The following is a 25,727-nucleotide window of genomic DNA, read 5'->3' as shown; positions in this document are numbered from 1 at the left end:
CCATTGTCTCTAGTGTTTAATCTTGCAATTTTGAGTGTTTGCCCAAGTGGGAGAAATAATGTATTATGGGCTTCACACTCATCAATTTTGCATGCTTTTAATGGTCATACTTTTGGTAGATAAAACATACATTATCATACTTGTTTATATTTTATATATGCAACTAATCTTGCAGGAAATTCAAGAAGGGTTAATGAGTATATTCTGCTCAAAAGTGTTTTGCTTATTAATTCTTGTTTGTTGTTCAAGAAATTGGACTTGTGATTTATATGTTATTGATGGATAATTAATCTGTTCAAAAGTATTTTCTTATTCAGTCCAACTATAAATCAATGAACGGTTAAACATGGAATTGACAAGATTGTATATACTTCTTCTGCTCAAAAGTGTTGAAACTATATACGTTTGCTCTTGTATTTTATGTTTTAGCTGTGAAAACCTAATATAATTAGATTCTGTCCAAAGATGATTCTGGAATTATATGTTTTTGTTGCAATCAGAAAACGTTCTGTTAAAGTTTTCTATTTCTGTCAAATGTTAGATGAACAAAACGGACCAAATGATTTTGTATAGTTTTTCAGTCACAAGAGTCACTTCCCTAAAGATATCTGGAATAAAGATGTTGAGCTCACAAATTTTATGTTTTAGATCCTATGACTAAAGCCTTGTCAGTGGGAGTATTCAAGAAACATGTTTTTAACATGGGGATTAAGGAGACTTTTGATTCCGTGAATGAGTGGGAGTAAACTACTCAAATGTCTCTCCAAGTTTATTCTGAATATTTCGAACTCGTTGTTAAAGGTTTATTTCCAAACTTAAGATTTTGTCATCATATCATTTCCTGAATAAACAGAATATTTTGTTAGTTTCTGTAATATTCAAATTTTAAGAAGTTGATATTTAGACTCATCAACTTAAAAACATGGTATTGTCTGCAACATAGTGCTTTTCGTCTAAGTGTGTGTGATTATAGAGTGCAAGTGAAAAAATGACTTCACTTAGTTTTCTATAGTCCAACATTTGAGATGAGAGTGACAAGTTGTTTAAGAGGTATCTGTTGCAAATTTTGTAAGACTTTAGTGATCACCGTTTCTAGTCGTATCATGATCGAATTCATTGAAACTCAAGTGGGAGAATGTAAGATTATTTGAGTATCAATGAAATCCCATCCGTTGACTTACACGACAATCAACTTGGTAACAAGTTGATTCTCGGCCAAATATGTGGGAGTCCTGATATGAATGAGATTTGAAGTCTTAATCACATGCAACTAATTAGGAGGCCTCATTTGGTAAGACTTATATATCATGTTAAGAAACATAATTGATATCATAAGCTATGGGATATTCCTGACTATTCGATGATAGGCAGATTAGTAGGAAACCCTGGTGATATAAATATGGATGTTTCTGCACACATAGTATGCGTTCTTCTTTAGTGCTGTTTACCCTATTCATCAGTAAAGAACATTCTGATTGTGTGTGGAGAAAACTTCCTTACCCTATAACCTTAGCATCATGTCTGCTGCTTCAGGTTAGTACTATATGGTTTTATACATTCATGCTTATAACTGTGATCTTATGTACTGTTGTGTTTTTCCCTTATTTCTAACACTTATTGCAAAGGCAATCCAACTCCTCAAACTTCTCATAATTAGTCTCGCTGGTCACGATTGTGATTCCAATCCTAACCTAGAAGCCGCAGTGCAACAACTTCTAGATGGAAGGACTAAATATAAGTACCTCACAAACAGCAACTTAGATTCGCCAAATATAATCGTTGTGTTTTGCTTGACAGAGGCGATTGGACTAGCGCTTCTCCCCTTCCAAATTCCCTCCCGCTAGGTCCCTCACACTGCAATCTTTTACTTTCTTGGACTATTAGTCTTGCTTGCCTTCACTTGTATTTTGGTAAGCAAATTTATTCACTTCAGCTACTGTCCCGCCAGAATATTAATTGCCCAGATTTTCCATCATTTTGGCCTCTTCTTTGGAGTCACAGCCTTCTTCATATCCATCTCCATACCATTTCCTTTGTGGTTCAAACGCACCGCCTATTCTATTTATGCCTCCGCCTTCCTCCTTGTACTTCTCTGCAATCTTCACTTCAATAAATATTACAAACCTCATGGTTTTAAGACTACCCCAAACAATTCAATTTCTAAAACCGCAATTGATCCTGCGGAAGAATCATGCCAAGGCGGTACTAGTACCATTGATGATCAAGGATGCACTAATAGTATTGTGTGACATGAAAGAACTCTCATGGGATAAGTAGAGGCGGGGAGCCACATGGAAGTCAAGATAGGGTAGGCCCATCCTTATTTTTCATACTAGCCTCTCCGCACGCATGCAGGGCGTTACATGCCCCTAAAGGTGTATTGTGTTAGTTTTTTTTTTCCATTGTAATTGTCAAGATATACTTTAAATGTATTGTGTAAAGCGGAACTTTTTTTTACCATGCACGTCCTAAAAAGTTGTCATATTTTTCGTTTTTACTTTACATAAAGTAATGATTTAAATGTTATTCAGCACTTGTCAAACAACATGGGATTTTAGATGCAAGTTCCTACCTAAAGTCCATGAACAATAGTAAGTAGATGTAAATAAAAAAAGAGTGATGAAAACATTAAGTACTCGTAGCAAAATACAAAACAACTTAAATGTCAAAATATAAAACCTGCATCACAATATGTACATTATTCACAATACCCATGAAGTCTATATGTCACTGTTTCTTTTAAAAAGAAAGTTTACATATTGACATCAATGCTGGAATTTCCACCCATTTGTTCATGATTGATACTTCAAATTTTCATTGCCAATCTACAAATGGTGGTGAGAAAATTAAGAATCAAATAAAAAGAGTTAATTGATAATTGAGAAATGCATACTGAAAGGTTATCGTTAATAAAGTTGTTATCTATTAGTAACATGAATTGTATGTGGTTTAAAAAACTCGGATTTACGAAAATTGAAAGAGAACGAAAAATTAAAACATAAATTACTAAAAGAAAAAGAAAAATGAAAGAAAACCGGTAATCATTGAAGTTGAGGATTCTAAAAATGAAAGAAATGAACCTGGAGATGCATATGAACTTGAAATTGGAACTCAACGCATGTATAAAAGAGCACATGTTCATATTACAATTTTGAGTCATCAAAGAAACAAAGTGAAATAGCACATTGCCATTTCGGTTCTTTGACTAAGTGTAATATTCGGCTTCTCAAGTATCTTACAACTAAGCAAAAAAAATGCGCTTCCTAGTTTCACATTGCCATTGTTTAACAAATAACCCTAAAATATTCTCAAAGAAAGGCTTGAACTGGACAATGTAATGTACGGTAACTGACCTGATAGAACCTTTACAATTATAACCCAGTAATGCAAGTTTCTAGCAGATGAAACCTAAACTTCTGACACCAAACATAAAAATAGCAACACCAAAGAATTCCAAAAGTAAATATATACGGAATGCATGGGTTATATAGAAAACCAAGAAAGATACAATCTTGATGCAAAGAAAGCAAAGTTAAAATACCAAGAGCAAGATTATGCTATTAAATCAAAGAAGAGTGAGATCCATTGGAATATCTACAAATCTAATCCAAGAATGGAAACCAAAACCCTAACTTTCTCAAAGAAATTTGGATAGAAAATTCGTAGAAAGAAAGCAAGAGGAGAGATATACCCTAAACCCTATACCTGGCTCTGGCTGTAATTGCTGGTGATGAATGCTTGGGAGAGAAAAGCTTTTATCTTTCACTCGCTTTTGATTCCTGTAGCCACAACAGACATTCAGACTCCCTGCAAAAACCATTATATTTCAAATAATCACATAATATCTTTGGCCTTTTCTTCTTAACCTGAAATCATAATCTTACAGGAAAAAGATACCTATGTTTGTTCCAGCCAGAATTTGCATTATTACTTGAGATAATCAAAGGAAAATCAAAATCTGTCTCCAACAAATTTTTCAATAAGCAATGAAGTCAATTGGGCAATCTATGAGAACACAATTAAATTGACAAAAAGAAATTGAACTTCTGTTAAATACTCTGCCAAAAGATAAATGTTAATCAGCTTAGGGATTATAATCATGCTACCAACATTTGACCCAAAATTGAAAGGAAAAAAGATGAAATTCTATGCATATAGCAAATAATTGATAAATCAAACTCTGCAATTGAAAGGTTGACAATGGCTTCAAAATTCTGAATATCTAAAACAACTTGTAATTCTAATTATATGGAAGAGGGTAGAGAAAAGCAAAGTGCTTCTACCCCAGGTTATGATGCTTTGCAGACAACTTACATCAACCTCTGATTTTCTTCCTCAATTAGCCAGCGCTTGAATGTACCAATAACATATGCAACTGGGACTTGGATTACATAGCTCTCAATTCCATTGACTTCGTCTATTAATTTTTAGAGGGTTACCTATAGTTTTTTCAATGACAATCACATGGTTTACGCATAAACATGGTTTTTTTCTTATTTGTTTATCTATTTCTTTGTTTAATCTACACTTGTTTATCTATTTCTTTGTTTAATCTACACTTGAATCAATAAAATATGGCCGTTGCAATCATACGGCGCCATTCACAACGATCATACTTTGATTTGTAATTTCTCTGATAATTACATCCCCGATCAAGCAGACTAATAGCCAATGTAATTTAAAAAAGTAGCAACAGCCCTAATAAAAAAAAAAATTCAGACTCATCAAATTATTGAGTTACATACCTTGCATCGCAATCTAGCGTTAAATTTACCTCTCTAGCAATAAGGAAATAATTCAGTTATCAAATGTAGGACAAACTAAAATGCATCTAATAGCTTATCATAGAGGGTGAAGTAGCAACCTGATCAAACAGAATGATCGGTAAAACTCGGGATTGAAGAATCTTTGATTACTTTGAATACTTGGTGAAGTTCCTCCTCCTGAACCCCATGAAGAAAAACTACAGGATGTAGGACAAGATTCAAAACATATTAAATAAAAAAACCAATAAAAATTAGGAAAACTAATGAAAATGGCTTGAAAACTTTGAGTTTTAATGATAAAGACAAAATAAATGATAAAGTGAATAATACCAGTATTGACCTTTTAGTGTAAAAATGTGGTTTTTCGTTAAAGTGAACAGTACCAGGAGCTTTTCGTTAAAGTTCCCAAAATTAGGAAAACTAATGAAAAGGGCTTGAAAACTTTGAGTTTTAATGATAAAGACAAAATAAATGATAATTCCCTACCCAACACTGTTATTATGGCAATTTCAACACAAGCCGCCTTCTCTAGCAAAGTTCATTTCCAAATCCCTACTACTTTGAGAGGATTTAAAAATTTCGGAATCTCTAATAACTAAAGAATTACGCCATATAGTGAATAAGCTTGAAGAAAAAATGCAAAAACAAGAAGAATCGCAACTCACATGGCAGTGGGGATTTCCAGACAGGTCCCAATAGATTGTGTGGATATCCGAAACCTTAAGAAACCGAGAACTGTTGTAACATCCCACATCGCCCAAGGGAGTGATCCTTAAATGTATTTTCTCATCCCTACCTAGCACAAGGCCTTTTGTGAGCTCACTGGCTTGGGTTTCGTAGGAACTCCGAAGTTAAGCGAGAAGGAGGCCAGAGCATTTCCAGGATGGGTGACCCACTGGGAAGTTGCTCGTGAGTTCCCAAAAACAAAACTGTAAGGGAATGGTAAGCCTAAAGCGGACAATATCGTGCTACGGTAGTGGAACGGGCCCGGGATGTGGTGGACCCGGATGTGACAAATGGTATCAGAGCCTAACCCTGACCGTGGTGTGCCGACGAGGTCGTCGGGCCCCTAAGGGAGATGGATTGTAACATCCCACATTGCCCAAGGGAGTGATCCTTAAATGTATATTCTCATCCCTACCTAGCACGAGGCCTTTTGGGAGCTCACTGGCTTCGGGTTCCTTAGGAACTCCGAAGTTAAGCGAGAAGAAGGCTAAAACACTCTCAGGATGGGTGACTCACTGGAAAGTTGCTCGTGAATTCCCAAAAACAAAACCGTAAGGGAATGGTAAGCCTAAAGCGGACAATATCGTGCTACAGTGGTGGAACGGGCCCAGGATGTGGTGGACCCAGATGTGACAACTGTACGGCTCAATAGTTGGGTACATGCTTTGGTTCACACTGGAAAATCCTTCTCTGATTCCATCGAATTGCTAGATAGTTTTGGCTCGGTCTGGAAGCCCACACTTTGCCTTTCCGAGAATTCCTCTTCCTTGCATTCAAAAACACACCATCAATTAATTACAATTGAATATGAACGCAAATCTAATTCAGAGTCATCAAAGCAAATAATTCCTACACAATTGAAAAAGATGTATAAACGGGAAGAGAACAGAAATTGAAAATATGAATTACTAACCCGATGGATTATTTGATTTTTGGAGAAGAATTTTTTCCGAAATATCAGTTCTTCACCAATCTTTATCGTTGATTTTGTCGAACACTTTATGTTGGAATAAATTGAAACCACACACTGAACTCACAGAAGACGAAAAGTGATTCCCTCATCCAAATCCATACTAATGATATGTGGGTAGTTACTGTTGAGCTTCCCACTAAAATCACACATCAGATTGTGAGAATTATTCACAAAAAACTGCTAACATGTTGGAGCCATTTTCTCTGTCGTGTTTGAGGGTTCATCACCTACACGTACTTTTTTTTCCTTTAAACTTTTAAAACATTTTTTTAATTTTTGTTTTCTATTCCAACTTTTTCGTTTGCACTTGCTTTTTTTTTTTTTGTCTTTTTCTTGTTGTATTTTTGTTATTTGTTTCTCTCATTATTTAAATGTGTTTTTTTTAACTTTTCAATACAGTTTTTTTTTTTTTTAGTGCAGTTATGCTTTTTTACCAGTTTGTCCTTTCTTTTTGGGCTTTGATTGTGAAGGAAACATAGGGATATTTTTAGTATTTTGAAATGTTTCGTCAAACTGGAGCTCTCAATTTAAACATAGGGTAGGGTTTGACGATTATGTCAGCGAACAGGTCAAAACGTGCTGACGCCACGCCATTAGCCTTTGTTTTTTTTTTTAGGACAGCAACGTGCTACCACTTGACAATATATTGCATAGATGTATTACGTAATGTAATGTAACGCCACTTTATAACAATTTCATTTTTACCATATAAAATTTTTTCATGCCAATAAAAAATCTTCAATTTTTGTCCAATTAATTATATTGTTATATTTGGTCTAGCTTCTTTCAATTTCCTCATAGCCAACCTCATCCTAGGCCTCACCACGTCCTCGGCGGCGGCTTCTTGGACTACGGTGGCACGCGTCCTCAGCGACCGCAGCGGTGGGTCGGAGGCCTTGCTCGCTACCCTAGCATGGCCTTGGCGGACTCATCTGCGAAGCTCCGGCATTGCTCAAACCCATCAAATGAATTCATACAATGCTTCAACGATTCGATCATTATATTAATCCCGCAAAGCTTCGGGAGAATTGGGCATGGCTGGAATTTTGAAGAAATTGGTCAGGCTGGGGTCCGATTGGGGTGATTTGGGTTTGATTGTTTGGAAGGGGGGAGATGGAATTTGGGGGTTAGGGTTTGGTAGAGAGGACGAATAGGGGAGAGAGAAGCGCCGAGTCAAAATGTCGGACGATGCGGGAAAACAAACCAAATGAGAAGGGGAGGGTTTTTCGGGGGTGGACCGCATGGCTGCTTTTGCTATGACAAATTGGGACATTCTTCAAATTTGGGACCTCAAAAGTACAAGATTTTTAAAAATGCTGGCCGAAACCAAGGTCTTAAATGCTGATAATATCGGCGATATTTCACTGATATTATCGGTTTTTCACGTTACCGATATTTTAATGGTTATCCAATTAGTTTTCGTCAAAATATCACGATATTATCAATATTATCGATAATATCGCTCTCTCTCCATTGTCGGAACGGCAGCCGAGCTCCGTCGTCACAGCTGCCAAGATCGGCGCCTCTCACAGGTGGTGATGGTGCTTGCCGGAGTGTGCGCCACTGTGGTGGAGGTCACGGTGGGGTGGCTGTGGTGTGTCTCCCCTTCGCTCGCTCGCTCCCTGTCTGTTCTTTCTACGGTGGTGAACGAAGGACTTCTGCTGTTGTGCAGTGCAACAGATCGAACTAATTTGAGCTTCACACGAACACGAAGAGAGAGATCTAAGACTTACCTAACCGGAAAATCAAAGAAGACTCGTCGGAGAGTTTATGGGCTCCGCCATTCTCGCATAGGCGGGAGAGAGAAGACTGATGATGTGTGATGATGGTGGTGTCCTCGAGCTGCTCGAGTCGAGCAGATGGTGCTGCTGCGTGTGTGTGTGTGGTCACGGCAAGAGAGGGAGAGAGGTAAGAGGGTTTCGAAAGAGAGAGACAGTGCAGAGAAGAGAGAGAGAGTCGAAGTGAGTGAGATAAGGAAATGGGGTCTCGGGGTAGGGGAGAGAGAGAGAGAAACGTGAGGAGTGTTGGGGGCTGCCACGTGGCAGCCTGAGAGGGTTTCGAAATCCAGATATAGAGTTCAGATTTAAGTATTATTTTAAATGCTAGCATATTTAAGTATTATTTTATTATTTTTAAACCAATAACAACTCCACTTTTATTATTTCTATTAAAAATATATATATATATATGAAGCAATAAAATTTGGCATACTGAGTGGAAGAAAAATATTGATAATATGTCAAATTATCAAGTCAGCTATCAAATTTAAATTTGATATTTTGAATTTGACGTCTCTTTTGGAGATACTATTTAGATGTATAGAAGTGTCTTATCTACAAAGGCAAATGAAGAGAAGTGAAAGATTGATTTAATTCAAAGAAAGAACACGTCATGTTATCATGCAGCATCTAAAGTTCAGAAGTATAATCACTTGATCCCTTTGAGTAATTCTCTAGCAGTGCTCGAATGATTCTTGCGTGTCTCATGTAATACATTCATACTTTTGAACATACTTGTGTACAAAGTAGAGAGTCTTGTGTAGGAAAATCGGACTATGAACATGTGAGAAGGGAGTAAGATCAAAATTGAGCCATAATTAGCATAACAAATCGTAGCGTGAGATAGAAAGTGTATTTTATACCTTGGACCGGAGGAAACACACGTTTCAACTTCTGCACCACGAAATTTCTCCCTATGAACATGAAGGCAGTGATTGCATCCCGAAGGAAGTGACATTTGGATCACATGTATGTGTTTGATTAAAGGGGGTCAAGAAGTTTGTCAAAAAATGCAATACAAAGTGGTCCACGTAGATATAGCAAAACCGAAAGAAATCGATTTTACAACCTGATCGATACAGATGCACTCGCTAAATTCCAGAAGACCGTGGAGGGTCCGGATGTCTTCAGTTGGTCCCGAAACAAGTCATTTCTAATAGCCTTATTAAAACAAATGTGGAACTTTTTTACACGTACTTTCGATAAATGCCACAAACATTGAAAAAAGCTAGTCTTACATGTTGGAGTGTTATATTTGTAAGTGAGAGGTCTTTCTAAATTCACAAAGAAACCTCAGTACTATTTCTTCCTAAATTCACAAGGAAACCTAAGTAGTATAAAATCAATCCCATAAGTGTAAAAAAGTTAGTTGTATTAGTGGACTAGCCTTCATGCACGTGCTCACGCGCGTGCAGAAGATATTTTTTGAATCACGGCGTGCTATGTGCGACTTACACTTTTTATACGTATTTATATGCATAAATTGACAAAAGGAAAGTCAAATATTTGAAGTAAATGAATAATTTTAGAATATGCTAGAAGAAATCCCTCATAAACCAATTAAAGCAGCTGAATCCACATAATAAAATCGGTCTCTATTGAATTTATAGTAAGAATATAGAAAACAATATTTAATGAATAACTGATTGAGTCACATTATTGCTAGCTCATTGTGAGACTAAACCCACCCCTCTCCTTTAGTGTAGATAAAATCGTTTGTTAAAAAAAAATCATTTGACAACTAATTTAATCACATTATTATCCGCGTGCGAAAGACCTTTTTTATAACCTGCATTACACGTCTCTTAAGATGTTTTGAACTGTTTAAAAATAGAGAAAATAATATTTAATGAGCAACTGATTGAATCACATTATTGCTAGCATATTTTGAGATACTAATTGTTAAAAAAAATTGTACAAAAAAATTAGTTATTAAAAAAATGTTAAAATTATGAAAATACCCCTGCCACATTTGATGCATTATTTTGGATTGCTTTTAAAGTTTTTTGTTTGAGGTGCATTTTTGTTCATATTTTTTTTGTGAAGCTTGTGACACCAAAAAATATTGTTCATTGAACACTTGGCTTTATATATAAAGATTGGGAAATTTTATTTGAACCCACTTAACCTCTTTTTACACCCAACTTAAATTTTAAATGTGAAGTTTTTTTTTTACCTTATTGCATAATTACCATAAGGTACAAGTTAAAATTAACTATAAAACTAAAATTTATCAATAAACCCACACCTTATATTACCATCACACAATCTTTCTCTTATGTTCTATTTTGCCTAAAATCGTACGATGCACTTAGATAAAATAAGCAATTTTCGGTTTATGCAAGTTTTGTTTTTCAATTAATTCTACATTAACTCTGTTTGTAAGATTTGAAGGCATAAACTCACTAGAATCTAGACAAAGTAAAAGTGGAAGACTAGATGATCATCGGTAAAATGTATCTTTTTTCTTCACGCGTGCGTTCATGTCTCTCTTGGTTCAGCTTGACAGGCAAAGTTTATGCTTTCGTTGGAGTTGTAATAATATTTTTTAGTTATTTTTGTGAAATTGTAGAATTGGTGATTTTATTGATATATTTTTGTACATCGAATACAAGGATTTATACAAATAGCTGGAAACTATTCTAGGTAAAAGAATTCTAATTGGGAATTATGTTCAGAGTGGGAATGTGATAGATTCCGTTTCTAAACCTTTTATATAATGTGATTTGGTCAGTTGTGTTGCTTTTTAATCTCCAAACTTTAAAATCCTAGCTTTATTTCTTAGTAGCAATGGGGGATCAGAACTTCATTCATTTGAACTATTTAAGTACTGGCTTCCTATTTTTGTCTGTTATTCTTCTCGCTTTCGAAACTTACCTGGCTCTTGTTCGAAATTTTGGCACGATTAATCCGCCATTCCGGGTTCATATACATTGGATTGATAATGGAGTGTTGTTTTGCTTATCTAACTAGTTCGAATTTGGTTTTGGCTTCAAAAGATTCAAAACCTAGTCCCCAAGATTGTTTCTGCTTGTTATTGTCCACATGGACAGTTCAACGGTTTTAAATTCTGATAAAATTTATGTTTGGTGCTAAGAGTGGTGTGTTCTTGCAAAGCGGCGGAATATTGAAAGAAAATACGACGGATATGTCGAAAGGTAAAAACTTCAGAGGAGAGAACGTATGCTTTGAGTTTAATTTTTTAATTTTTGAATGGGTGTAAAGATAATTTTACATATTGATTGGGTTTGTGAGGGTAGTTTAGGTAGTAAATTTAGATTTGAAGGGATATTGACAATTTAATTAAAAATAATATGAATATAAAGAGTAAATTAGATGTGGGGATCTTAGCTTTTTTGCTCTGCTATTGGCCGAGCCGCCTAACCTCCTTCGCAGCAAAATCATTGATCTGTTTTGGTACAAAAATGAGATTCTTTGAGACGTCTTAATATGTATAAATTGTGATCCAACTTTGTTTGTCCCCTTCAATTCTTAAAAAAAAACTTTTTGAGAGACATTGTCCCCCACAACACAGTTCGACTTCATGTCACATGCTTATTATGTTGTCCCAGAGTACAAAAGACGAAGTGTGGGGCCATCTCCAGCGCTCGCAGTTTTAACATTCACGTTCACGAGAAATTTTTTATTGTGATCGAAATACGGGTGGTACATTACGTATTTTTATATAAATTATGAAATTTTTTATTTTTTAAGTTATTAACTTATTGACATATATTCCATCATTTATATAATGATACGTGATATATCATCTTGTATACCGATCATACTTAAAATTCTCTCCACGCGTGCGAAAGCAAAACCTTTCGCCATGATAAAGTAATTCTTGGAATCCCCCCACATTTGGGGGTCAGGAGGAGTCCCACCACCGGATGAAGGTTGTGTAGGACCTCCCCGAGCTTTAGTCTTGATCGGCAGAGACACATTCTCTTTCATTCTTCCCTCCTTATATTATATTATAAACCAACATCTCTAACCATTAACCATTCTCCTTATCAACTATATTTCTCCCTGTATATATTTCTCCATCTCTATCTACCCTTCTGCAGAATAAAATGAGTTCTGTTGTTAATACCGCCTTTGATCACTACATAAAGCCTTTTCTCCTTGCACTTATTGCAAAGACAATCCAACTCCTCAAACTTCTCATAATTAGTCATGTTGGTTGCGATTGCGATTCCGATCCTGACCTAGAAGCCGCAGTGCAACAACTTCCAGATGGGAGGACTAACTATAAGTACCTCACAAACAACAACTTAGAGTGGGCAAATATAATTGCCGTGTTTTGCTTGACAGCGGCCATTGGACTAGCGCTTCTCCCCTTCCAAATTCCCTCCCGCCATGTCCCTCACACTGCAATTTTTTACTTTCTTGGACTATCAGTCTTACTTGCCTTCACTTGTATTTTGGTAAGTAAATCTATTCACTTCAACTACTGTCCCGCCGGAATATCAATTGCCCATATTTTCCATCATGTTGGCCTCTTCTTTGGAGTTACAGCCTTCTTCATATCTATCTCCATACCATTTCCCTTGTGGTTCAAATGCATTGCCTATTCTATCTACGCTGCCGCCTTCCTCCTTGTACTTCTCTGCAATCTTCACTTCAATAAATATTACAAACCTCATGGTTTTAAGTACCCTACCCCAAACAATTCAATTTCTAAAACCGCCGTTGACCCCGCGGAAGAATCATGCCAAGGCGGTACTAGTAACCTTGATGATCAAGGATGCACTAATAGTATTGTGTGACGTGAAAGAACTTTCATGGGACAAGCAAAGACGGGGAACCACATGGAAGCCAAGATAGGGCCTGGGCCCATCCTTATTGTTCATATTATCTGCTAATCTAGTTAATAAAAGAGCGGGTAGATCGTCGGGCGGCACAGGGTTTGATGATTATGTCAGCGAAGGTGTCGACACGTGCTGACGCCACACTAACCTTTGTTTTTTGTTTTTGTTTTTTCTCTTTTTTACCATGTAAAAAATTTTCATGCCAATAAAAAATCTTCAATTTTTCTCCAATTAATTATATTGTTATATTTGGTCTAGGTTCTTTCAATTTCCTAGCAGCCAACCTTGTACTGGGCCTCACCACGGCGTCGGCGGCGGCTTCTCGGGCTACGGTGGCACGCGTCCTCCGCGACCGCGGCGGTGGGTCGGAGGGCTTGCTCGCTACCCTAGCACGGCCTCGGCGGACTCCTCTGCGAAGCTCCAGCATTGCTCAAACCCATAAAATGAATTCGCACGGTGCTTCAACGATTCGATCATTATATTAATCCCGCGAAGCTTCGGGAGTCTTGGGCATGGCTGGAATTTCGAAGAAATGGGTCGGGTGCGAGTGGAATTGGAAGCAATCGGAGGTGAAATGGGTCGGGCTGGGGTCCGAATGGGGATTTGGGTTTGATTGATTGGCGCGGGGGCGGTAATGGAATTTGGGGGTTAGGGTTTGGTAGAGAGGACGAAGAGGGGAGAGAGAGGCGCCGAGTCAAAGCGTTCGTTGATGCGGGAAAACAAACGAAATGAAAGAGGGAGGGCTTTCAGGTGTCTTTTAGATAATACGTTCATACTTCGGACGTATTTATGTACAAATTAAAGGGTCTTGTGGGAAATCTACACTTGGATCAAAAGTGGGCTATGATTATTATAACAAATCAGAAAGTAGAATAAGGAGTGTTTTTTTGTGTCTTGAGTCGAAGAAAACATGTTGTTCAACTTCTAGGCCACGGAATTTCTACTACGAACACGAAGGTAGTGAGTGAAGAGATCAAATTTTCTGCACCCAAATTTAGTGTGGTTTCTCTGTGGTCTCAATGAGTGATTTACACATATTAAATTCATAACAAATTTTTTTAGAAAAGTTAAGATAATAACTATGAATTTAATATGTGTCAATCACTCATTGGGACCAGAGAGGTCACACCAAATTTGGGTACAAACTATTTGAGTAAGTGATATTTCTTCACTTGATGAAATTTGAAAAAAAAAAAATTCCTCAAGGATAAGTTTGTAAATTTGAAGATTTGCAACAAGAAGAGTGTACTACTGGGAGCACACAACGCGCTCGCACGACTAAGTAAACCAAATAAAAATCTAAGCCCAACCAAAGTGCATCAAAACTGCTATAATGTTATTCAACTTAAAAATCAAATATGATGTGGCATGATATGAATTAGCACTTTTGCTGCCAAAATCGATAGTAGTTTCAATCTTTTTAATTGATTATTAAATGTATTTTATTATTGTTTTTGTTTTAGAACATTTATTATAATATTTAATATAATAAAACAATAATTTAATTCGACATATCAGGTGAAGAGTAAAACTTTAAAAGATATTGAAATGCCACATAGTTGTCAAATTTAAATTTTATGTTTAAAGTTTGACATCTCATTTGGAGATACTTTAAGGAAACTCTCTCAAAAGTGATATTCTTCATAAACTCTCAATCGCCTCAGGTTTTAAACACAACACATTGTAATATTGGCACGAAAATTAACGTTAAAATCTGAAGTGACAATTAATTAAAAAATAATCTCTCACTTTGAGATAGGCTCTCTATCATTTCTCTTTAGACTACATTTTTTTTTTTGAGGTATTCATCAATTTCCCCCTGAACTTGTGACTATTGGCCAATTTCCCCCATCAACTTTAATTTTGGCCAATTTCCCCCCTCAACTCTCATAATTAGTCAATTCCCCCCTCAACTTTAATTTGGCCAATTTTCCCCCTCAACTCTCATAATTAGTCAATTCCCCCCCTCAACTTTAATTTGGCCAATTTCCCCCCTCAACTTTCATAATTAGTCAATTTGCACCCTACTGTTAATTTTTTAATTTGATCACAATTAAACAAGTGTGTGTAAGAAACTAAATAAGATGTATGTTAATCATTTTCCTATGTCTTTATCCTATTACAAATAGATTAAAATTTAGAATTCTACAATTTATCATAGATAGTATTATTAGTCATAATAAATCAGTATGGAGTAATTTTATTTGATTTTTTACTATACAAAATTGATAACGAAAAGGATTGATGTGTACATTTTTGTATGTGAATACAATTTTCTTTATAAAAGTGAAAGCTAAGTTCAAGTAAATTGCGGAGAATCAAGCTTTAGTGCAAAAATGGCTAGTCAATTTATAATTTTTGACTCCTTATTAAGAATAACTCATTTTATTGAAATATGTCTGATCCATGAGTTTAGGATTATTATTTATTCTTCTAAATGCTTTAAACCCGATTCATAACTTTTTCTTATAATCAACCCATATCACATACTAATTGTATTATGTTTTTGTACATTTTACCCTATCTTATGCAGGTGAGTTTATGTTAAGTTTAGTACTTTGTTGTAAGTTATTAGAAAGATTGAAAGAAAAAAAAATAGATGGAAAATTAAAAAAAATTAACAGTAGGGTGCAAATTGACTAATTATGAGAGTTGAGGGGGGAAATTAGCCAAAATTAAAGTTGATGTGGGAAATTGGCCAATAGTCACAAGTTTAGGGGGGAATTGATGAATACCTCTTTTTTTTTTAACATAATTCTAAGGGGGAAGGAGGTGGGCTTAGCCTCACAATGGACTAACATAATGTGGTTCAAATTCACTTTTGGTGAGAATCGAACATAGAATCTATCACTTACAAGTGAAGAAAAATATCGCCAAACCGTAGTACAAAATGATTTTACATTACATTTATTAATTAAAAGTAGTAGTCAACAAGTTTGTCAAAAAATGCAACACAAATAGCATTGTGTTATGTTTTTTGGTCAAACCCACTAGCTAAACCCCAACACCGTGGAGGCTCTGGAGGGTCCAGATGACTTCAGTTTGTCCCCGAAACAAGTCATTTTCAATTGCCTTTTTGTGCACTGATTCAGAAGCTCATAGGGATAAACATCAGAACTGAGTTTCCAATTCATGGGTGGGACGGAGTATCTGTAGACAGGCTTGCTTTCATTCCCGTAGTTTAAGTTTGATTCTTTTAACTAGTCTCTCGGTTTGGAAAACAGTGTTAGAGGATTAACAAAAGAGAAAGTTGCTTCATTAACATGAACACAAAAGAAGATCAAGCAAGAACCTTTACAATGTTAAGTTAGGTGCCACATATACGATTCGATTTGGCATGAGAATGCCCATATAACCAAACTCAATCATGGGCTAAATGCTATATTTTAAGTTTTATCTCCCTCTCAAATCCAACCCAACCCAACCCATACTAAATGTGTGGATTATCAGTCTTACTTGCCTTCACTTGTATCTTGGTAAGCAAGTTTATTCACTTTAGCTACTGTCCTACTGGAATATCAATCGCCTAGATCTTCTATCATTTTGGCCTTTTTTTGGAGTCATAGCCTTCTTCCTACTTGTAGTTCTCTGTAATCTTCACTTCAATAAAGTACTTTTTTTTAATACTGCGAAGAGTTTTATTGAAGATGAAAAGTTAAAGTAATTTTTTGATACTATTCACCTGCCAAATAGCATCAATTTAACAAAACTGTTGAAAATGCTCCAAGAGCAAAAATAAAAGGAAATCTGTGATTGTGGATTTGGGGGGTTGTGAGGGCTGAGATTGAAGCCCAACTCAGATGTTGGGTTTATGCTTATCTTATTTATTTATATTTTGATTTATGTATTCAAATATGATATAAATCGCTTTAGATATCTATATTCTATATAGCTTTAGATATCTATATTATATATATATATATATATATATATATATATATTTATTTATTTTTTTTATAATAACAAACGATATTATCTATACTAAAGGGAGGGGTGGGCTTAACCTCATAATAGGCTAGCAATAATTTGGTTCAAGTCATATTTGATGAGAATCAAACCTAAAACCTCTCACTTACAAGTGAAGATGAATACTGTTAGACCAAAGTACTAAGTAACCTCCATAATCTATATACTATTATTGGGAATTTGAGAGAGGTTTCTTTGTAAGCAATGAAAATAAAAACATAGTTTTGCAAGTCCAAATAAAACATAATTTAAGAGAAGATTTTTTTTTTTTTTTGCCCTTTTCCCTGTTTTTCCTTCTTCCTTTTTCCCTCCGGACTTCTGCAAAATACACATCGAAGCCTATCCCTCCGACCAGCCCTCATCCTAAATGCTCTACCTCTCCGACCTCAAAGTCCTCACCGCTATTCAACGCACCATCTCCACGTCTCCCAGACGGGTTCCGTCCTCAAAACCCAAGGCAATCAACCCGACCAAGAGCTCGTCAAGACCACCTTCTTGGTGACCAGCCCGAGCTTGTCGACACCACCCTCTCGAACAACCTCAATCTCTACCAATAGTGGATTTAGGAAATAATATTATGGGGATCAGTAAGAATAGTGTGCGCAGCACACAAAGTTTTTTTTAACAGAAATAGGATGCGTATCATCATTTCATCGAATCTTGGTAGCCCTGAAGTCATTTGGAAATGCATACTGCACACCTGTTAATGTCTCATTTGCGTGGGTAACTAATATGTTCCAAGGCTGCTTCCATATAAATGGTTAACAAATAAATACACTTATCTTGAATACACTAACAATGTTTGATATTATTGTATCCCATTAATATGTTTGTCCAATAATGATGATGCTTTGTTATTCTCTGAGATCACCATTTCATTTACTTTGCATTTTTGGATAGTTTTTTACTTGGTTCTTTTTTTCTACCTACAATTGTAATTACAATCAACAAACAAGTCAGAGGTAAATAATATTAGGACCATACTATAAAGGGGCAACACGTCTCTAATGCATTTTATCAAGCAGTTGAAGGGCATATATGAAGGGCAACTCCAATCTTTAAAAGGGCAACACCCAACTCATTTATGGACATTCATCGAAGTTCGGAAGATCAACACTCAAGCTATCTCTGAACATTCACTGAAGTTTGGGGGTCAGCTGACCCCTACCCTTCAATGCATTCACCCATGATCCCTACCATCGCAGAAGCTCAAAATCCATTCAAATCTCATCCTCCAAAAAACCCTAACTCCTTTCAAATTAACGAAATTACAGAGGTCTCGATTCCACCGAGGACCAGCACACCTCCCACTAGCTATTCAAATATCATCCTATCTAAATCCCCACCTCCATGGATATGCAGGTGGCTAGAGAGAGAAATGGGTAGGGCTAAGAAAGAGAAAGGGAGAGAGAGAGGTGAGGGGGAATGAAATCGCTTTTTCATTTGACAACCAAAAACTCAATATAATATTCAAAAAGCTTTTATACAATATAAAACATTTAGTTGGTTGCATGCCAAACAACAAACTACTTCCTCATAAAAATGCTATTGACAAGTGCTACAAACAAAAATCACTAGTGAGTAAAACAAATGTGACATACAAATAAGCTGCGTCCCATTCATTTTCTGATAGCGTGCTTTGATCTCGGTTACCATGGTACGATGCACAAATGGTTCGCATTAGCTCCGGATATTCTGGTATTTTCATATACTCGTGTGCACGAATTCATGGGAGTTCTTACAGAAAACTAGCTCCATATCGTACTCTGCTATCAATGATTTGAAAACATGAAAGGGAACAATCCATTCGGGGCAATCAACAACATCTTCCAGGTGAAACTTACACTCTATACCAAAGGGGCTTGAACACTTTCTTTTCAGAAAAAATCTACGTCGAAACGTATCCATTTGTCGCTATTACCAAAACTCAACCCTTGATCAGCTTCTCTACGATTTTTGATAATCACATTCGCTCCGCCATTGTTCCAATGGAAGTACCGCCAGGAGGCCCAGGACCAAGCATAGCTGATACATTAGCCAACGTTCGCTGCACACGCGCCTCAGTATACCAGGAATAATGCAAGGCAAACTGACAACTGACGATATCAAAGGCGGCTTCTTCGGCTAGAGTTTTATCCATACGGACTGTTGGAATTGGCATAAAATCAACATGTGCCTAAACTAAAACAAGAATCAACACATGAAAATGAAAGGAGTAGGTTTGGGATAGCTTGCGTGCAAGCTATCATTGGTACAACTTCCTAGAGTTTGTTTTGGATTTGGTTTCTTGAATTCAATTCGATTTTAGTGTAAGGCTAAGGGATCTATTGGTATAAATAGATAACCTTAGGAGATGTTTTGTATCAGAGATCAGAGAGGCATAAGTTTGTATATTTGAGAGCTAGTTTGTGAGTTCTCTTGTATCTGTTGGTAATCAGTAAAGCATTCGTTGGTAGAGAGTTACTCCTATATTGGAGAAACTCATAATTGTGTTGTATTTTTTTTTTGTTCAACAAGTGGTATCAAAACCCTACGTTTCGATTTGGCTTTTATTTTTCGTTCATGATGAACCTTTATGTGTCATTGGCTAAATTTGATATTTAAAGAATTTGGTTGGGGGAATGACTTTGGTATTTGGCAATTGAAGATGCATGATGCGTTAGTTCAACAAGGACTTCTGAAAGTGTTAAAGGGGAAAAGATGACCACTTGGAGCAATCTTGTTGTTATTGATATCAAATTTGCATCAGAGTAGTGGCTCAAGTTGGAAAGCTTGTTTACCCATCACATTTGGTAGTCTTTGAGGCAACATTTGTTCACTCTGTATTTGTCACAAGGTGGAGTTTGATGTTCGAGCGGGGAAGTGTTCGCACTTTTTTTGTTTGCTTATTCGAGCTTTGCATAGACTCTTTGGCTTGTATTTGTTAGTTTCCGTAACGAAATTTGTTGGAGAAGGCGTTGGAGGAACTTTCAAGTTTTGAAGACTTTTGGATTTTTAGATTCGTGGTGCAGATCAGTTTTTGAAAGAATTTGGTGTGCGTATTTTGGTATCCCAATTTGAAGTTTATATTAATTTGAAAGTTTGATGATTTCTCATTGGGGTGGAATTGTTGTGATTTACAGCTCAAAATTAAGATGATGCATAAATTAGGTTTGTGTTACCTATTTCGTTTTAGTGTCCTATTTGGGTTTGATTTAAGTAGAGAGATTTTGTTAATTACCTATTTGATGAAGATTTAGATTTACTTCTAATTAGGATTAGGATTAGGATTCTCATTGTAACCTAAGTCCTATGCCTATAAATAGGATCTTAGGGTTAGTTTATTTTGTGTGCCAACACCATTAGTTTAGAAAGTTCTCTCATTGAGTTTTGGGTGGAGATCACCGTTTGAAGTCATGAGTGTGTGGCAAATTCATTGCTCATTCGTTTGGTAATTTGGTAACTTGGTAAGAGTCAATTTGTGTGTGAGATAAATTTGGGTGAGATTACGTCTTGGGTTATCTGCTATGTTTGTCGTATGAACATGAAGGTGGTGAATGCATGCTTGTGGGTTATCTGCTATGTTTGTCGTATGAACATAAAGGTAGTGAGTGCATGCTTGAGCTGCCTCTAATGGTTCAAATTCTAAAACCATTCAAACTAAAGCTTGTGGGCAAACAAGCCCCTAGACAACATCAATCAAATATGTAAGTTCAATTTTCACCATGAGTTTCTGAATCTGTGCTACCACATTTATTGATTAAGAGTGGTCAACACGACTGTTAATAATATGTGATATAAATAGCATTATACTAAGTTTATATTCCACAACGAACGTCCCAAATTGGTTCATTATATAGGTCATTTTTTCCACATCAATTCATCGTATCTAAGTCCACCGAGTCTCTCCTCCGTCCTTCCCCGTGCAGAAAAAATTATATGTTTGAACTAGGGATTTTAAAGTACATAGAAACTTTATACTTAACTTTTTAATTGTATTTCAGAAACATTATTAATGAATTATTCTAGGGAGACATGAAGTCGCTCCCCCTTAATTTAGTATCAAACTCATCAATAATAAGAGCTGAACGTAAAACCTTTCACTTATAAATAAAGAGAAATATCACTGAGTATTCATTCATCGTTAAATCTCTATGGAACAAAATTGTTTGGCGGATGCTTTTGCTAATTTTGGTGCAATGAATAGTAATTTTACGTGGTGGGACTTGGTACGTGGTTTTGCTCATTATGCATGCAAGTTCCTCATTAATTACTAATAATACATAATATTACGCCATATAATATTCACGAAATTAATACGTTGTCTCTTTTATTACAACTTTGGGGTGTGATATCCCCACAACCCATTTTACTTCTCACACACTCTTCTAATTTTTGACCGTCGGATCGGATGAATTGAAGAAAATCAACGGATAGAAATTAACAAGGGGTGTGTGAGAAGTAATTTGGGGTGTGTGGATAGCACACCCCTACAACTTTCTATTAATTCTCATCATACATTCATCGTATGTTTACACAACTATAACACTTATTTATGGTAAATTGGTAATTAAAATTAAACAAATAGGAAAAAAGGTCAAAATGCAAACAAAAATAGAGCCAAACAGATCGAAAAGTCATCCCCGATACCAGACATCCCCAAAGTCCTTACGCTCCAAAACCAAACAGAATCCCAATCCAATCACTCGCGCACTGAAAAACCCCTATCGCCCATCTCTCTCTCTCTCTCTCTGTAAGATCCACCGTCTTCTCCGGCGACTCAGCCTCTCTCCGCCGTAAGCAGAATGGTGTGCAAGCGGAAGTAGAAGGCCGAAACCTCTTCAGGTTCTCCGCCGAAGTCGAAGAACCCAAGGCAAACCAAGAATGTGGAAAAATCTGCTTCTCCGCCGAAATCGAAGAATCCGAGGCAAACCAATGAGGCGAGAGTTGAAGAGGAGGTAGCAACGAGTGTAGAAAAAGCTGCTTCTCTGCCGAGGAAGCCAGTGACTCAGGAGGTAGCTGCGGCTGATGAAGACGGAGAGGAATCGAGGTTTAGTGGCAAACCGATGGAAGATGAGGAGACTCGTAAGCAATATCCCAAGAGATATGTGGGAGAGGTGAGAGATTTTGTTTCAAGATTTTGGTTTTTTTTTTTTTAAATTTAGTTTGTATTTTGTGAAAATGTTGGAGATTTAGGGGTAATAGATGATCATACTGTGAACTTGAAGGATAAGTGGTACATGATAAGACAAATAAATGGGTTTTAGAATATTTGTGTGTCCAAGCGTTAATGTAGCTGTAACATTTGTGGTAGGATTAATACTTTACCCATTTCCTAAATTCGTATGATTTTTACCTCTCGGTGTTGTCTAATATGGTATCGAAGCTTTGGTTTCAAGAATTTTTGGGTTTTAAGCTTTCAACCTTGATTTTACAGTTCTTTGTTGGATTTGCATAATGTTAAAGTTGTCGAATTTGCAAACTGTTTTGTGGTTGTGATGGGAACATGAGGGATGAAACTTGTGGTGGTGGCAGGATGGGGTGGGAAACCCTCTGTCCCTCCCTCCTGTCGCCTCCCGTCCCAATAAAATATGAAGTGGGATAAATTCTTTCTGTTGTAAATTTGTCATGTAGAATTATGCATTGCTAGCAATCAGTTGTGAGTGTTCTATGTATTTCACTGGGTCACGAAAAGAAAGGAAGAAATGTTATGAAAGGACAATTACAAAGAGTATCGCCCTTTGGTAATTGGAAAACTTGAGAAGCAAACTAATACATTAGGTTAGTTATGACCAAAAGAAGTGAAGGTGATTCATCTGCCACTGTATTTGCTTCATGAAATACATGCTGAAGATATTAAACTTGAGTGTCAACCAATGGCATTAGCTTGATATATGTTTGTGGAATGCTCTACAACCTTTTGCCCTTATCTAGTTTTGACTTTGATCCTTGCATTGGTGCAGAAGGCAAAGAGGAATGGGCAAAAAAACTCCAACGAGTAAGTTTTAGTTTTTACTTCATCTGTATATTTTTTCGTCGGCTTACTCCAAGTAGTCCTTTTGTGTTTTAACAGGCTGGTTACTGTTTGTTTGTTTTCTGATTGGATTTTTATGTGATTGTATAATCATACTTGTTTCCTTATTATTGCAACACCACAAAAATTAGCAAAATCAATAATTTGAAGATTTAGTTTTGTTCACAATAATGTTTTATTGGATTTATATCACATGGCAACTGATTTTTGCCTTCTTAGAAAACTAACTTTACCATTTACCCCGTATGGATGGAATACAAAAGTGATGTACATTTTTTATAACCTCTTTGTTTTGAGTGCTTTGACTTCTTAACTTTGGCAGAAGACTAAATTGAAATAAAGGGTGATGTTAGGGAGACTATCTATTTAAACCTTATTATATAAACCATATTATGTGGTTGTTAATGATTGGATTATTACTTAAGTGTTGATTGCTAATATCAAAAGAACTTTTTGACCAATTTTGTGCTTATCAATCCATCTAGTAATCTCCATGATTGTTGGAATCCCCAAATTATATGATTCCTGACATGCCAATTCATTGCAAATTTCACATAAATGGTTCTTTTCCACAACATAAGGGTTATATTTATATAATTTGACGTGCTATATTTCAAAGTAAAGATAACTGAAATTTTGGTTGTAGTGAGTGATTCTTGTGCACAAAATGTATTTATGTGCTTTTGTTTTTATTTGCTATTATGTGATTTGACAATGTTTCCCATTCATTTTTATGTTTAGGGAGAGACAAAAGAACCCTACATTTGTAAGATTGTGGAAATGTTTGAGGCAATTGGTGGGCTATTATATTTTACTGCACAATGGTACTATAGATCACAAGACACTGTAAGATATTTCGAAAGAAACCGTTTCATGATTTTCTTTCCAAATACTTTGTTTCATGGTTTTGTTACGTTAAAAGTAAGAATCCTGCTATTGGGCGCTGAATTATTAGTTTTTTGCTTTCTTGTAGGTCATAAAGCACTGTGCTAGTGTTGCTTGTGGGCATGTATTATTTTCAGATGTCCAAGACGACAACCCTCTGGATTGTCTTGTTGAAAAACTTTATGTTGTTAGGCTGACACTAAATACATGCTTGAAGTTTCCATATTCATGCTTTTATTGTTGTTCATGAAGTCCAACATGAATGAGTTATCCTTTTTCTCAGGTTGATCAAGATGTGAAGAGTAAATCAATTCCAGTGTGCAATTACTATTGCGACACCAAGTATTTGCTACCGTATTCTACTTTTGTCAATCTGCAAACAGGATATTGTTCTCTTTCTACTTACTGTCATGATGCTGGTTTTTTCTTTCTTTCATTTGGAAGGCTCCTATGTGTTCACATGTTATTTCTGGTTTTGAAATTTCAGAAATTATGCAGTCTGGAAGTGATGACTCAACTATCTCTGTTTCGGATGATGTTTGTTTGGATAGTGAGGTTGATTCAAAGCTGTCAAATGGAGTGTGTGCCAAATCACAAGTAAGGCTCCTGGACCTATATTCTGGTTGTGGAGTGATGTCTACTGGCCTGTGCCTTGCTGCCCATTTGGCCAATGTCAATCTTGTAACGGTAAGTTCCTATTTCTTAATTTATTTTATGTTAATGTTTTGATGTCACTCAGTACTATGGTCTGGTGGTATTCTTCTTCACTTGGAAGTGAGAGGTCTTATTCGATACCAAATTAGGTAGCCCATTGTGTGGCTTAGCCGAACTCCTCCTCCCCTTACGTATTTTGTGGGAAAAAAATGTTAAAATACTTTGTCACAACTTTATTCCAATCCAACCATGTCCCTCTATTTGTCTTTTCCATCTCTCCAATTATTTCCAAAAATGCCTAACCTTCTTCGGTGATGGAAATTTCATGCATTCAAATTGGGCACATTTATAGAGCTTAGTGTAATCAAAATGATTAGAGTTGTATGCTCTTCCATTTGCAATAATGTTCGAAGTTTTATGATTTAAAATGATTAAAAAAGAAAAGGATTGATTGGCCAACCAAAGAAGCCAGTTTTTTTTTTTTTTTTTTCATTTTGGAACAATTTCAAATTAACTACGTGGTATTTGATATATATTGATGTAGGAATTTAAAGCTTTTTCAGTTTTTAATTTTCTGTGCATATATTTTGTTTTGGATTATTTCATTGTTCAGTTGAGAGAAACTGTTTCAATTGATTGCAATGCAATGCTGTTGTAAATGGGTTAGGATTACCTTATTATATGTCAAGTTAGATCTCTGTAGAAGTTGAGAAAACTCGATCCTCAACGTTCATAAGCACTCAACATTTTAGTGTCAGATGTGTTCGGTTTGTAAAGCTATATATGCTTGTAAACATTCCTATCATCATCATCATTTCGGATATCTTTCTATAATCTTGTTTGGGATTCTCTCATTTTCTCTCTTTTCCGCTCAATCTTTATCATCTTATGTTTAAAAATTTTGGCGATCGACCCTTTGATTTTGACAAAGTCCGCTATTCCGTGCAGCAGAGCTCAGTAACATTTTTAGGGAAGTCTCAATTGCCCAGCACATATAATTTTGCTTTAATTTGTTCCTCTTTTTCCGAATTTCTATGCAATTTTTTTTTTTAAGTCCAAATGATTCAATACATATAATTTTGCTCCAATTGGTTGCTATACTTTTCGGCATTATACTACTTTATGATGCAATATTGGCGCAACGAGATATGTAGG

At 36.1% G+C, this 25,727-nt stretch overlaps 1 protein-coding gene and 1 pseudogene across 1 annotated transcript; one reads left to right on the top strand and one right to left on the bottom strand.

The window, feature by feature from the left end:
* Nucleotides 1–18,578: 18,578 nt before the first annotated feature.
* Nucleotides 18,579–19,160, bottom strand: LOC114819553 (mRNA cap guanine-N(7) methyltransferase 1-like; annotated as a pseudogene).
* A 2,441-nt stretch (nt 19,161–21,601) lies between these two features.
* LOC103401568 (DNA (cytosine-5)-methyltransferase CMT3-like) lies at nt 21,602–25,230 on the top strand. The gene is made up of 9 exons (NM_001293940.1): nt 21,602–21,752; nt 21,845–22,116; nt 22,634–22,743; nt 22,934–22,997; nt 23,775–23,879; nt 24,007–24,042; nt 24,202–24,337; nt 24,406–24,605; nt 25,186–25,230. Exons 1-9 carry the CDS (start codon nt 21,602–21,604, stop codon nt 25,228–25,230), a joined length of 1,119 nt encoding a protein of 372 aa, NP_001280869.1.
* The last annotated feature ends 497 nt before the right edge of the window (nt 25,231–25,727 follow it).

This window comes from Malus domestica, chromosome 11 (genome assembly GCF_042453785.1).
Source record: "Malus domestica chromosome 11, GDT2T_hap1".
In the NCBI taxonomy this organism is placed as follows: Eukaryota; Viridiplantae; Streptophyta; class Magnoliopsida; order Rosales; family Rosaceae; genus Malus; species Malus domestica.
Note: the sequence above shows the minus strand (reverse complement) of the source record. Positions and strands in the feature narration are given on the sequence as shown.